Genomic DNA, 15,171 nt, shown 5'->3' with positions numbered 1-15,171 from the left:
GCCTGTCTCAGTTAATGCCTAATAACATGCTGATAATTGTCTCTCAAATGATGTGTACTGGGCAGCAGCATCTGGGAGTTTTCTAGTCCAAAATCCCAACACGCATGGACTTTTGTCACAAGCTCCAGTCTGCATGGGTACAGACGGCAGACACTTCCAAAATCATGTCTGAGGTGTTAAGTGCACTACTGTCTTGTAATTCAGATGTGACTTGCTTTTTGAGGTCTTCACTCAAATATAGCTTTCTTTTGTGTAGTCTTATAAATGGGAGCTAACAATATACCCAGGTGTGGACTATGCATTCTCTGGAATCCAAATAGATAAATCAAATGCTGTGTTTGTTTTGTTCTAGGGGTGGGTAAGTGATAGCTGTTAATTTTTAGTCACTTGTGGAATATCCCGGGTGACTACTGCCCATGTTATTCCTAAGAATCTCACTGTGTGAGCAGCCCTTGGACCTTGGCTGGATTTATTAACCAGCCCTGGTTGGTCATGAGTGTCACTATCATGTTTAAATCAGTCCCAGCCTGCTCTTCTGTTCCTGATATTATCATACTGTCAATACAGTGTATTATTACACTGAGACTTTCATCAAGTCCAAATGCCTCCTGATCAAGTGGTGACAATAAGCTGGTGAGTTCAGATAACCCTGTGGCAGACCAGTAAAAGTAAACTGGGATCCTTCCCATGTGAAGGAAAACTGGGGTTGGCTTTTTTTAGAAATCAAGACAGAGAAGAAAGGAAGAAAGCATTTTCAAGGTCAGTCACTGATTGGCAGCCTCCTTCAGCCTGCTGTATTTCCTGTATGGTTGAGACCATGTCTGAAACTGCTAAGGCTGTGGGCAGTACAACTTTATTTGAGCCCCAATAGAACTGTTAGTCTCCATGAGCCATCACCTTTTTCACAGGCTGCATAGGACTATCATACAGAGAATTTTTGGGCCCCAGCACTCTAGCTCCCAGTATGTCACTAATTAAAGTAGTAATCTCTTTTTGTCCACCAGGTATTCTATATTGCTTCAAGTTAGCCACCTGTGTAGACCTGGGCAGTTCTAGCAATTCCCATTTAGCATACCCAATTAAAACCAGCCTGAGGTGGACTTACGTATTAGGTAGAGAAAGCAATTGCCAGTCAGACATAATATCCATTCCAATAATACATTAAGGTAAAGGAGATGCAACCATCTCATACAAAATCTATTCAAATACCCCGATTTTCATCCAAACTTTCACCTTAATCCCATCAACACTTGCCTCTCCATATCCTTCCAATCTAACCTTGGCCCCAGTTAAGACTTTGCCAACAGGTTTTGGAATCACAGTGTATTGGTCTCCCGTATCAAGGTGTTCAGGAATGTTTCTTCTCCTCCCTCTGGTCATTTTACCCATATATGTGCAAGTGGCCTTAGGTCCCTGGCTGGGGGCATGGCCAGAAGATCCAGGCTCTTTTGTCAATCTTCAATCTTCTACTTGATTAACCTGCCTGACTACTGTCCCAGGGTTCCTGGTCAGGTTTCTCATTGTAATCTTAGCCTTCAGGCTTTTAAAATTACTCCATACTGGGGTAAATAGAGAAGACTTGTTTGGGTCTCTGTAATGTTGGAGGAACAACAAGTGGTCCCATTGGCCCACCCATCTCTGGTAATGCTGTATTAACACCTTTGTTTCAACCCCATCAATGTCTGCTTTATTCATCCCATTTTTCAGTAACCATCTTAAGACTTCCATTCTGCTGGGTTGAATTCCTTGACTCTTTACTTTGCCCTTCCCTATTTTCTTAATTACTTTTATGTTCTTGGTATTAATAAGACCCATTTGGGGAAGCTGAGATAACAAATCTGATCAGGCTCCTTGAACTGTTGTTTGATTTTGTAGTAGTTAAGTTACATGGGGTGCCCATGTAATGGGGACCCCCTTAATCACAGTATTCACTATAACCTGTGTAACAGGAATATTCAGTGGGTGAATATCTCAGTCATCATAAAGCCAATCCCACATAGCTTGCATATGAAGCATATCAGCTGCTTCATCTAGGGTGTTCCCCTTGGCATTTATAGGGGCAGCTGGTCAGGATAAACAGACATCGCAGTTGGCTGTTCCTTCAAGAATAACTTCCCTTGTGTCTGGGTCATGTATAGCTATCTGTGATTATTCAGTAGTGAGCTGTGGGTCTTGCATTAGCCCAAGCATGTTCTTGCACTCTGAAGCATTCATAAACAGACACAGTACCTAAAGTGGTTACTCTCACAATCCCTTTTAGTAAAGGTTCTTCAGGAAGTTGGTGATACTGATCCACAGAACGAGCCAGTTCCTTTACACTGTATCTCCAGTTTAAGTCATTTCCTGATATTTATCTCCCCCTACATTAACTGTCTTCTTGGTGACCAGAGGTCTTAGAGGTACTTCCTGTTATTCTGGCAAAAATTTTCCCTTTCTTGGTGGCTTTGAGGCCAATGGCTGAAGCTCAGATGAACCCAAATCCAAGCTTGGTTCTGCATCAAGCCCTGACCTGTGCTTTCTTTTATTTTCATCTTGGCTCTTACAGATAACAATAACCAAGGTATATTTAGCCTGCTTTTTATTTTTTTTGTACTTCCTTACATATCTAATGAGCCAATTTCCTAGGAGTTGTATCCACTGCCATTTCTATAGGAGTTGTATCCATTGCCATTTCTAAATTCCACTAGTAACTTTTATCTTTAGTAACTGATTGCAGCACAGCTGCTGCTTCATACCAGGGGTGACTGGGTAGCCATTCAGGCATCAGATGTACCTTATCTCCTATCTTCTTTCTCTTCAAAAACTACATATTTCCATTAGCCTCAGCTTGCCCATCAAATCCCACTTCTGACACCAGATGTGTTTTTTATTACACAGCAGTAATATAAATTCTTTCAGATTCCCAGATCGACTTCCAATGTGTGTATATGTGTATGGAAGGGAACACACAACACCAAGCGATTCTTGAAAACTAGTAAGGTGTCCAAGAACTCAACTCAATTTTGATGTTGTCTGCCTGGAGACAACATCAGATTTCCCAGGTTAAGGGCTCTGTCCTATAAGACTTCCCTCTACTCCCAACTCCATACACCAGTTGTAAGCCCTAGGCTGTTACCTGTGCTTATGACCAACTGGCTATAGATTGGAGGTTCCCATAACCTCCCCCTTAGGTTCGATCAATTTGCTGGAGCAGCTCACAGAATTCAGGAAAACACTTCATTTACCAGCTTAATAAAGGATACTGTAAAGGATACAGGTTACAGCCAGATGAAGAGATACATAGGACAAAGTCCCAAATAAAGGAACTTCTATCCTCAAGGAACTTGGAGCCTGACTTGGTGTCACATGGAAGCTTTCTGGTTCCCAAGTGTGGAAGCTCTCTCCAGCACAGAAGAAGGATGTATGAGAGAGAGATGCTGTTCTCATGTTTTTTTGTGAGGGCTTCATTGCATAGTCATGATTGGTTAAATTATTGGCCATTGGCTTATTCAACCTCTAACCCCCACCCTTGGGTGGGGGCCCAAATTCTCTCATTAACATGAAAAGACAACACTTCACCTTTAAGGCTCTGAAGTGTTTTCAGAAACTGTGGATGAAGACCAAATATACCTGGGAAATAGCTATTTGGTCATCTGAGTGACCAAATATGTATTTCTTATGGCTCATTATATCTCAGGGATCAGGCAAGGGCAGAAGGAAGGAGCTGATTTAGGAGGCTGTTACAGGCATTCAGTGAGAAACAACAGCAACTTGGATCAGGGTGGTAGCAGTGGAGTTCATGAAAGTGGTAAGTTTGTGAATATATTCTGAAGTAAAGACAATAAGCTTTGTTGATATTCTGCTGGCGGTGTGTAAGATAAATGGAGGAGTCAAGGATGACAGTGTTAGCCTAATCCTTCATGTTGCATGAACGAGAAACACTGGATAGTGCTTTTAAAAATAAGTATAGGGATACAATCAGCACATTGTGTCATTATTCAATATTAAGAAACATTTCCAAGTCAACACATTGTGAGCTTTTCCAAATCAGTAAATATAAAAACAATCATTTTAATGATTGAATAATATCAATTATGTGGCAGTAGTGTGAATGATTCAACAAATCCACTATGACAGGCATTATATTATTTTTCAGTTTTTCTGAAATGGTGAATTTTGGAACAAATTGAGTGATCTGATAGCCTTCATCAACAGTTAATAATCAGGTGAATTTACACTTCTGCTCATTTTCTGTAGCTAGTCTATTTTGAACACCTAAATATTTATTTTCAAAACCCTACTTTTTTCTCATTATATTTAAAATAATGTATATATTATATATTACATTGCTTACACACACACACACATATATATAAAGTAATATAGCCTATTCTTAAAAATAAATGTAACAGAATTTTGTATTAGACTTTACTCCTTGTCACCAAGTTTCAGCCAAGGCCTCAAACACTGAGAACAATAGATGATAGCCCAACTGTGCACAGAATGCTAAGAGAGTATGAAAGCAATGTTTTTGATCCTTAGTTTACAAGCCACCTTGAGGGTATATATAAGGGGAAATAGAGGAGTGAGCCAGAACCTTGATAGGATTTCTTTTTAGAGAGAGAATTTTCTAAGTACTGTGGCAGTGCTCTTTGATGAAGGGAAGCCAAAGCTTGGGGGGTTTCACAGAACCCTTGTGAGAGTTTGATGTGTGTCCTCTAGAGTTTGGAGACTTGGAGAAAGATACCTGATTCATGTTAAAGGTAAATGGAGTGGGCTGTGTTGGGAATGAGCTGCTCTCCACCAATGGCGTAGAAGAGGTACAGCATTACTGAGGGTTGAGTGGGACCCCAGGATGGCTTAGACGCTGTGCAAAGGACCCAACCTGGGTTGGGTGATTTGAGCACAGACAGAAGTCACGGCTGGTCCTTTGGAAGGTTAGTGGCCATCATATTGGACAGCACAGCTCGAGTCAAAAAACGGTGCTAGGATAATTTGTTACTTATATGGAAAAAAAAATTCCTAACTTGCACCATAATTCCAGACATTACTGTGAAAAGTGTAACTTGGATATTTTTACATAAAATAAAATATCTGTATGTTTTGGATGTTAGGATGAATTTTGTAAATAAGTTATATATAAAACACAAACTATAAGGGAAAAGATTGTTCAATTATACTGGGAGAAGATATATATATATATGGAACACGTGACTGATAAGGAAATAGTTTGTAATTTGTAAAGAACTTCAACAAATCAATTGACGTAGAGAAAGAACTCAGTAAAGAAATGGTAAAAATTATGAATGACCAGTTCATAAAAGAGACAATTAAATGGCCATGAACACATAATGGTAATCAAGGAAATACAAGTTAAAACAAAAAGATATGATATTATTACACCAACAGATTAGCAAAAACAGTTGTTAGGTAATGACAAGTGTTGACAAAGATATGCAGAAACAGGAACTTTCAAACACTGCTGATGAGAGTGCCAATTGGTAGCCACTTTGGAAACTATCTAGCAAAGCTGATGGTGTGTGTTGTTCATAAGGCAATTCCACTTCTAGCATGTGCAGACTTTAACATGTTCATGGAAACGCTGTTTTCTACCGAAAAGAAGGAAACAATCTAAATATCTGCCACTGGTTGAAGTGACAAATAACTTAATATATAATTTTTCAGAACAGTTAAAATGAAGTTAAAATGGATGAAGTTCTATATGTGTCCATATGGACACCTTTCAAAAATACTATATCCAGAAAAATTAAGTTGATAGTGATAATGTAGAGTATGATACATTTTTATGAAACATGGTATATATTGAACATATATAGTAAGAGCATAAAAAGTGAGAAGAAATGTGGAAAGAAGAAAGGAGGGTGGGGTCAAGGCCTTTAACTTATTCTGAATTTTTAAATTGTTTTGATGTAATGTAAATATGACAGATGGAACAGTTTAAAGAGCTGAGTGGTGGAGTCATAGGTATACTCATCAGGGTCCTTGGCTGTGGGCAAGAGATCACATGCTAACTGGTTTAAGCAGAAGGGATCTGTTACAGGGCACTGGGGAGTTTACTCAATCTTAGGGTTCATCTGGAGCTGCTGACAAATAGCATTTGGAGCCAGAGTGGATGTGATTGCCCGCGGAGAAAGTAGGGCGAGCCCCAGCTGTGGAGGGCGAGTCAGAAGGTGGGGTCCCAGCAGCCAAGGAAGAGAGGGGTTTAACAAGGAAGGAGTGGTGCACTGGGCCGGCAACTGAGAAGCCCAGCAAGCAGAAGCTGCGGGGAGCCGGGAGGGGCTCCGGGGAGAGCACTCGGGGAGCAGGAGGCAGAAGCTGGAGGGGGTGTGGTGGCGTGTGACGGCCCCTGCCCACCTGCTCCCACGCCACCCGGCCTCCGCGATAACGCCGTGAGGTTGGTGGGTCGAGCAGGGAGGCAGGCATTAATTTTCACTTTTCAAAGGAGAGAAACTTGAAGCTCAGAAATGTTAAAAGCCTTGAGCTGTGACCAAGCTAGGTCGCGTGCCTGAGAACCCGGTACTTTTGTAGGGCTACTTGCTGCCTTTGCACCAAATCACATCCTGGGACAGGTATGGCTGGGCTTCAAGAACTCACCCGGCAGTAAACTACTGAAATTACCATAACTCTCTAATTTGCTAGGCAGCAGTAAGTCAGGATGCCTTATAACTGTGAAGGAAGGACACTAATGGTCTAAGCATTCTCATAAGTTTCCTTAAGCTGCTGAGTTTTTAGACAAGCATTTGCATGCTTACTCTGCGTCCCAAATACTACGCGGAGCACAGCACAACATGTAGATTATCTTAAGCCTTACACTAACTTCGTGGAATAGGTACTGATATTAGTTCAACTGAAGCTTAATAAGTAATTTTTCCTAACTTACACTTTCAGGAAAATGCTAGAACCCAGATTCAAACACGGAGATTGTTAGCACTCAGCTCCTGACTTCCTCATGATCACAGTGCCCTGGATCCTTCAGAGAAAGCCACCGCTTGCTGTGTGACCTGCAGCTGAATTAGAGATGTAGATCTTCAGATTCTCCAAACTGAAATTATTTTGAGGCTTCATTATTCCTACAAAATAGGAGGACAAAGACTATGGTGAAGCTAAAGTGAGTTACAGATAACTAGTTCCAAGGAAGCTTGAGTAACTGCAGGCTTTCAGTCCCGGGTAGAACTCCACGTGGTGGACAAGAGACAGTATGCTTTTTCAGATTCTCCTCCTTCTAGAACCTCCCCCTCCTCCACAGCACCAAAATATTATACAACATTGGAGTATATGTAGGATTATACCATTACTTTAGGAAAGGTTTGAGTACCTATTGTATGCTAGGCACAGTGCCAGCTAGGCGCTGCCGTGGAGCAGTCAACAGAGCAGACCAGATTCCTGCCCTCATAAAGCTTACAGTTTAGACAATATTATATTAAAGATAGAGTTGGTTCTGTGATTGCGGGAGAAAGGCCCATGGGGAACTTGGTCTGAGGTCCTGTGCAGCCTCTGAGAGTTTGAACCGCAGCTGCCACCTACTGTGTTCTCTGCCTGGGGAAGCCAGGGAAAGTCTCAGTAGGGAGGCAAACCTTGAGTTGAGACTTGCGGCATGAGCAGGAGTGTGCCCGACTCGCACATGGTCCCACGGTTCTTGCTCTCAAGGAGTTCGTACTTCTGTGGGAGCCAGATGTATACATAATCGCGGTACTTGTGGTAACTCCTGGCTTACAAGTAGGTACACGCTGCAGTAGGAAGGCAGGGAAGGAGGTCCTTGAGTATGATAACATCTTTTCAACTCAGAAAAGAAAAATGACACTGGTTTATTTGCAAACCATCTAACTAAGCAAACTCCTCCAAGGCACAGGGTCTAACATGGGGCCTTGCATGTAACAAAATAAATCTATGTGGAACAAAGAAATGGACTGAAACATTGTGAAACAAATCTGAAAGCAGGGGAAAGAGTTTTTCTGAACATACTCATGAGACCCTCTGTTTTCTTACATTAAAACCCATCTCACTTGCCCTCTCCTCTTTCTCTTTCCCTCTCTGGAATGTTGGTGCTTCAGAGAACTCTGAATCGGGGCTCTCCTGCATTTCTCTGTTCTCTGTCCCTGGGTACTCTTAGTTAACCCCATGGTTTCAGTTGTTACCTCTGGTAGGTCACCTCTGAATCTGTATCTCCAGGTTGGTCTGTTAATGTAATTACTCATGCAATGTCTCCACTTGGAAACTTAACACGTATTTTCATTTCATCATGTCCAAATGGACCTCATCATCTTTTACTTTTTCCATCCCTCCTCAAGAATGCTTAGCTGCTCTTTTTGTGTTTATTTCAGTAAATATCCAATTGTCCCATTAAGCAACCTGGGAGTCATCCTGGACTTTTTAATCTATAACCAAACTTTTTCCAACGTTGCCTCCTAAATATAAGTTAGTGCTGTCTGTTGATGTCTGCCTGGCCACCGCCTGATCCAGGTGACATCACCTCAGTATGTGAGAATGTGAACACCTAACCGACTCCCTGCCTGTATTCCAACTACCTTCATACCCACATGTTCTCTGAAGCACTCACAGTCTCGTACATCTTTTAAGAAATGTAGGCTAGATTGTGTCATCGTTTCCTTAAAACCCATTCATGCTAAATGCAGGGTGCTGTTCTGGATTGTATCCCAGAACTGAAAAAGATATTAGTGGCAAACCCATGAAACCTAAAGTTTTGATTAATGTACCGTGGTTATATAAGATGTTAACATTAGGAGAAAGTGGGTGAGGAGAACATGGAAATTCTCTGGAGCAACTTTGCAACTTTTCTATAAATATAGAACTATTTTGAAATGGAGTTTATTTAAAAAAACGAGTGGCACTCATTCCCCTGATGTTAGAGTCCAAAATCCTTAACATGGCCAGCGTTCTCTCTCCAGCCAGACTAAATTTATTTACTTCTTCCCACGAGGTAAGCTTCTTCCTTGCCTCTAAGTATTCCCAGTGTCTGTTCCATTGATAAATCCTTGATAACTATTTGTTGAAGATTAATGAACATTACATTTTTAAAACCAAAACACCGACTATAAATTTGGGGATTGATAGGTCCTGGGAATTTGTAAGCGAACTGGGTTGTATTTTCGTAGGAATCAGGACAGGCCCAGGCAGTACTTTAACTATTTGGTATGTTGCTTTCTTATGCTCTCCTTGTCGCCCCTCCACCTGCCCTTCTAGGCTGCGATCCTGGGCATTCTGCACCAGCCCCCCTCCCAGCTGTGGAGACCAGGTGCCCATTTATGTGAAAGGAGAAAGAAAAGGGGTCTCCTCCTGTGCTCACAACTGTCTTCTCCCACTCACCTCTGTCCCACTCTCACAACCTGATTAACGGTGGGGTTTCTGGAAACAATGCTGCTTCCTTTCAGGTCTTACTATTAGAGTTATTTCAATGGCAGGCATTTCAAGCCAGGTAAGAGGAGCCATGTCAGGCTACCAGATGGTGAGGGAGCAGGCATGGGTGAGCAGGCTTCAGACTAATGCAAGGTAGGGGGGATCAAGTGTTAGGATCACATTTGAGAAAAGGAGTCAAGTGAAACTCACTACGCATTACAGAGCACTGTTACAATAGCCCTTATTATTCCCTGGCTTGGATTTAACCCGGGACAAACCCGTTTCTTCTCATGAATCTTCCTTCCCACCCCCATGGCATATCCTTTCCCTTTCTAAGCCATCACTCTTAAAATAAAATAATAATAATAAGAAATAACTGCTTGGATCATCATTTCACCAAAGATAATCACAATCAGAATATTTTCCCCCGTTTTCAGATGAGCAAACTCATTCCCAACGGTCAACACAGCTGATAACAGGCAGACCTGGGATCTGACTTGAGTCTTTCTGGCTCTGAAACACTTGTTCTGCTCTCCTGCAGTGGCCCAGGGTGGCTTGCTCTAAACAGCACATCTCTCAATGAAGCACATAAATGCAACGGGTCTCACAGAAAGTGAAGGTGGAGCATTAGAATCCTAATCTCAAGTGGGCTCTGCAGGAGGAAGCTGGAGGGGGGTGTGGAGTAGCAGATGGGGACTTGGTGGGATGTTTCTGGTTTCTTCATTGTGTTTTGGTGATGACAGAAACCTTATTGCCCAAATCCATCTGGGAACAACATTTTGAATATCCCCACCCTCCACTCCCCACCACCAAATTCCTTCACCTACTCCAATATGATAGACAGAAGAATTTAATACATTTAATGCTTTTCCTTCCATTTACACTATCATAAATTACAAAGTATGATTCACTTCACAAAATAAAACCATTTCCAGATAATTTTTGACAGTATCAAGAAGTACATAAGCTACAACAAACCAATCTGTACAGTTGGGAGGAATGCTAACAGCAGAACCGTTCTGACCCGTGTGTGTCAGTGGAGTCCATCGAGTGGCCTTCGAAACTTTCTGGGACAGCAACTGCACCGTCCTCCTCCTTTCTGCCCACTTACCACACAGTCATTCTCTTCCGGTCACTCCAACACAAGACTAGTGAAAAATTACATGAATCATTCAGACAATCATCATAGGTGGATTTAAGAAGAAAAATCTAGATTTACAGTGTTTGATGTTTTAAATAGTTTACCTATGTTACAAAATATAGAAATCTTGGTGTGAAAAGCTCACGCTAAGATAAACATAACCAATAAAATGGAACTATGGCAATAAAATCATATTAAATTATTATCCATACAGAGATGCTTTTATCAAGGAGGAACAAATATTTGTAAAAACCAATCTTGGTCATTCTTTCTTTTAAAAATAGGCTTGTTTGCGAAACAAAAATGAAAAAAATCAACAATTATTCTGCAGATTCATTTTTCATAAATACAAAAATGCGGCAAAAATACAACTTGTGGGTGGGTTCTGAGTTCTTGCCTGAAAGGCAAAGAGGAAAAGTGCCAACTTTTTACATGGCCCAGGTACAAGTGTTCCCAAATCATTTTCTTAAAAACAATCAAATTCTACACATTCTGGGATATACACACATGATATGGAAAGACTATGACCATAATTCCAAAACATAATTTGGGATTTCAAAACTTTTTATGGAAAGAAAATTTGTGGATATTTCAGACCATTCTACAATTGCTATAAACATATATTGTATGACAGCCAAATGCCAGTGCTTAACAGCAAAAACTATCCAAAGCAGGGACACAGGTGGTAGGTGAAATTTCATTGCAAAGCACTGATAAGGACAGAGGTATGTCAAGATAATACTGCATTCATGGTAAACTTTTTCAGGGGTCACAGCAAGAAGGCAGGACAAGGACACAGGGAGATAATCAATGCACTGCATTGAGTTCTATTTGCTAAAATAAAGGAACATTCTTGCAGCTAAAATAAAAATACATTTTACAATATAAGTTCCATTTAACATTTAACATAGAGAATTGTCTTCTTTTTGTAAATGGAAAATGTAGAATTATATCAAGTACCTCTATGGATTAAGTTCCCTTTTATTACTGATAAGATGGAAGTTTAAAGGTCTACATTGTTTTTTTAATAAGTTAAAGATTTATTAATCACTCTTTCAACAAAACAGACACACGGGAGGCACGGCAGAGCCCCAAGGCGAGGGCCTTTCTCACGCTCTCATCCTTGCTCTTCTCACGTGGAGGAGGCCAGTGTCTACGAGACACAGTAGTGCACTTGGCGATCCGCAGTGGTCCAGGAAATTCTGTCACTTGCTTGGAAAACACGTCAAGTGTAAGAAATGTTTTTATTCCTTTAGCCTTATCAATGTAGACGGGACTGGGGCCATTCAGCTCATTTTCCTGGTGGATTAAAACAAAACATCTTCATTTTCTATTAAAATCTGCACGATCAGCTTTTGGTACCGCATGTCATGGAGGGTGGTGAGGGTGCTGTCCTCAGGGGACCTCATCAGGGTGGGCCCAAACACAATCCCCAGATTTTCAGCATTCATGAAATTGTCCTTTTCATTCATAGTCACCCTGAAAAACAAACATATACGCAGAGACATTAGATAGACCTGTAGAGAATTTACATACTGCTTATGTACAGATGCCCCCCAAGAACTTCTCTGGTTTGGGAAATTGCAAAGGAAAATGGAGAACAAGAACTGCAGAAAAGTATTTTTAAAAGTGTAATTTTCTGATTTTTTTTTTCTCTTTTCAGATTGTTGACATTGCCTTCAGCCAGAAGTGAATTACTAAGTGAATCTGGTACAGACACAATCTTTAAAATTAGAATGTCAGCCCTTCCTAATTAAATGTGGAAATGTCACTTAGAGACTATTGGCTTGAAGGGGCAGCAGATTGTTAGCTGGCCCATAATGTACACAGATTTCAGTCTAGACTGCATGGAAGTCCTTTTTCCCTCTTGTTGCTTCCCTACTGGTCTGTATGCTGGAAGCAGAGAAGCTGAGGCACATTCCCTATCTGCTGGCAGGGCTAGAACCAGAGGAGAAAGGCTACTTGTAGGATGGGGGTACCATGAGTTTGGGAATAGCCAGATCAGTATCACATGGGGCAGGGGAATGGCTGGAATGTGGCCAAATGGGAAAGCAGTTGGACATTATTTCTAGTTCCCACACGATGAAGTCTGCAGCAATTATTGTTGGAATTGAAAATGATCATTTCAACATCCAGATAAGAACAGCAAAGCCCTTAAGAATGAAATTCAAATTCCAAAGTGGGCTTAATAACGTCCTAGTGGAATAAAATGACAACTCCCCAGATTCTTCCTTTAAGGAATTTAGGTTTTAGGATGTTCATAACAGATCCAAAAGGGAGTAGGTTCTCCAAAGAAGAGCAAAATGTGATAAAACATCTTTAGGTTTTACACAGAAGGATATCCCTTTATTCAAATTCCAAAGTGGGCTTAATAACGTCCTAGTGGAATAAAATGACAACTCCCCAGATTCTTCCTTTAAGGAATTTAGGTTTTAGGATGTTCATAACAGATGCAAAAGGGAGTAGGTTCTCCAAAGAAGAGCAAAATGTGATAAAACATCTTTAGGTTTTACACAGAAGGATATCCCTTTGTGTCTGTTTTCTCAGAGGTAGATAAAGATTAGCCATTTAGCATTATTTTAGGAAGGTTGATTCAGCTTGCATTATTTTCGTTTTGTAAAGCTAAGAAACAGGTAGGAAAGAGGACATTCTTTGCTATCAAATTGCTCATATCTCCCCATTAAGTCAGGCACCACATGTGGCCAATCAAAATGGCTAGCAAAGCCTCCATGCTAAAATACTAACTTATGGGTATTTAAGATTCACCTGGGATATGTCAGCACTTTCTGATAATTATACTTTGCCTTCCAAACTATAACAGTTTGAAATTTAAAGAAATAATTTATAGCTAATTAAAAGCCAGGCTGACATTTTCTATTTCTTATCCAAAAATTACTTGTACTCTTGAATTCAAAAAATTAATCAAAATGGGAATCTTCTGAACTAAATGTTACACTTCTGATCACTTTGAATATGATCAACAATTTCTACATGTTTAATAGGTAGAAAAATAAAAACCTCAACACGTGTTTATACAGTATTCTCAACTTCCTTTCACTTAGTGAATGGATCTGTAAATTGGTCAATATAGACAATTTTTGGTTCATTTCATCGAAGAATGGGCTGCTGCCATGTACTGTCCAAAGACAGGGAGGAAGGCACACGGAAGTGCCCTGATCCCTCCAATATCTCAAAGACCAACTCACTGGCCTCACTATATGTGTATGATGAAGGAAAGACATCCACAGTTTAGGTAGAAAAATCTGGAATCAGAAGAGATTCCAGAGTCTTGTAAACACTCTCATCTGTCTCACATGCTCTCACACAGATAAGCCAGTGGGGAGCCCTCTGTGTCATACACCTTCTTAGATGGCACCCTGTGATCCCTGCCTCCTAGAATTCATACCCTTGTGTAGTTCCTTGCTCTAGAGTATGGGCTGAACCTAGTGAATTGCTTCTAAGAAATAGCATGTAGCAAAAGCAATGTAATATCACTTCTGAGATTAGGTTACAGAATGACTATGACTTTCATCTATGGGTGCTCTTGCTTGCTTGCTCTGAGGGAAGCCAGCTATCATTTATTGAGCTGCCTATGGGGAGACCTACATGGCTGGGAACTGAGGGTGGCCTCCAGAGAACAGTTAGCAAGAAAGTGAGGCCTCCAGTCCTACAGCCTCTGAGGAACTGCATCTTGCCAGCACCCATGTGAGTGAGCTTGGAAGTGGACGCTCCCCCAGTTGAGCCTTTGAATGAGACTGCAGCTCGGCTGTCAGTTTGACTGCAACCTCATTATAGACCTTGACCCAGAGACACCCAGCTAAGCAACACCTGGGTTCTGGATTAAAGAGACAATGAGGTAATCTTTGTTGTTTTAAGCCACAAGATTTGGGACAATTTGTTACTTGGTGATGGAGAACCAATACATCAAGAAAAACAAGAAATCAGGGTGCGAATGTGCTTGCTCAAAATAAAGGCAGGCTCATGAGTCTGGGACTGGAGTGGGTCCAAGGAAGAAGAACAGAACAAAATACAAGGTTTATACAGGAAGAAGATACAGAATATGGAGGCAGTGTAAACAAATGGTTCAGACAAAGTGTGGCTCTGGCTCAGACTGCCTGGGTTTCAACCTTGGCTTCACTTCACCTCTTCCCATCAGCTATTCCACCTCCCTAAGCCTCAGCAGCCCCATCTGTAACAGGAGGCCCCTACGAGCACCCAGGCCACAGGAGAGAGCACGTGTGCGGTGCTCTGGCACCGACGCTGTAGCACTCATGAATGGGGTTGGCCTGGAGAAGGCAGCACGGTTCACTTTAAAGGACTGTCTGTCCTCTCCGCAGGCTGGGGATGAAGGCTGTGAGCTTTCCCCGAGGCATTAGCTGTCCCAGGGCAGATAGGGCTTGCCGAGATGCCAAGGAGGTGCCAGCCTACTTCTTGAGGTGGATCATCAGGTATCGGAGGGTCTCATAATGGGCAGGAGGCAGCATCATCAGCACATCGTGGACAGCTTCCAGCCGCTCATCTGCACCGGTGATTTCTGCAAGGTCAAAGGAACGTGCATCAGTGTGGGGCTATAGATGATCGCTCCCAGAGAAGCAACAAGTTTGGTTTGAACTACTGAGTTCAAGCAATTTCAGGTAATATTTCACTTCAAGCAACCGACCTGGTTATGCCTTGTT

At 41.5% G+C, this 15,171-nt stretch overlaps 1 protein-coding gene across 3 annotated transcripts in view; it reads right to left on the bottom strand.

Annotated features, from left to right (window-relative positions):
• Positions 1-10,193: 10,193 nt before the first annotated feature.
• CHN2 (chimerin 2) overlaps positions 10,194-15,171 on the bottom strand; it is a 285,188-nt gene continuing 280,210 nt past the window's right edge. For all 3 annotated transcript variants that reach the window (XM_057504615.1, XM_036897399.2, XM_057504616.1), the window contains 2 exons: positions 14,924-15,029; positions 10,194-11,974 (listed from right to left, as the gene is read on the bottom strand). In XM_057504615.1, the coding sequence (XP_057360598.1) occupies positions 11,803-11,974; positions 14,924-15,029 (278 nt within the window). In that variant the 3' untranslated portion in view covers positions 10,194-11,802. The remainder of the gene's footprint in view (positions 11,975-14,923; positions 15,030-15,171) is intronic.

This window comes from Manis pentadactyla, chromosome 7 (genome assembly GCF_030020395.1).
Source record: "Manis pentadactyla isolate mManPen7 chromosome 7, mManPen7.hap1, whole genome shotgun sequence".
NCBI lineage: Eukaryota > Metazoa > Chordata > Mammalia > Pholidota > Manidae > Manis > Manis pentadactyla.
The sequence above is the reverse complement of the archived record's forward strand: the minus strand, read 5'-3'. Positions and strand labels throughout refer to the sequence as shown.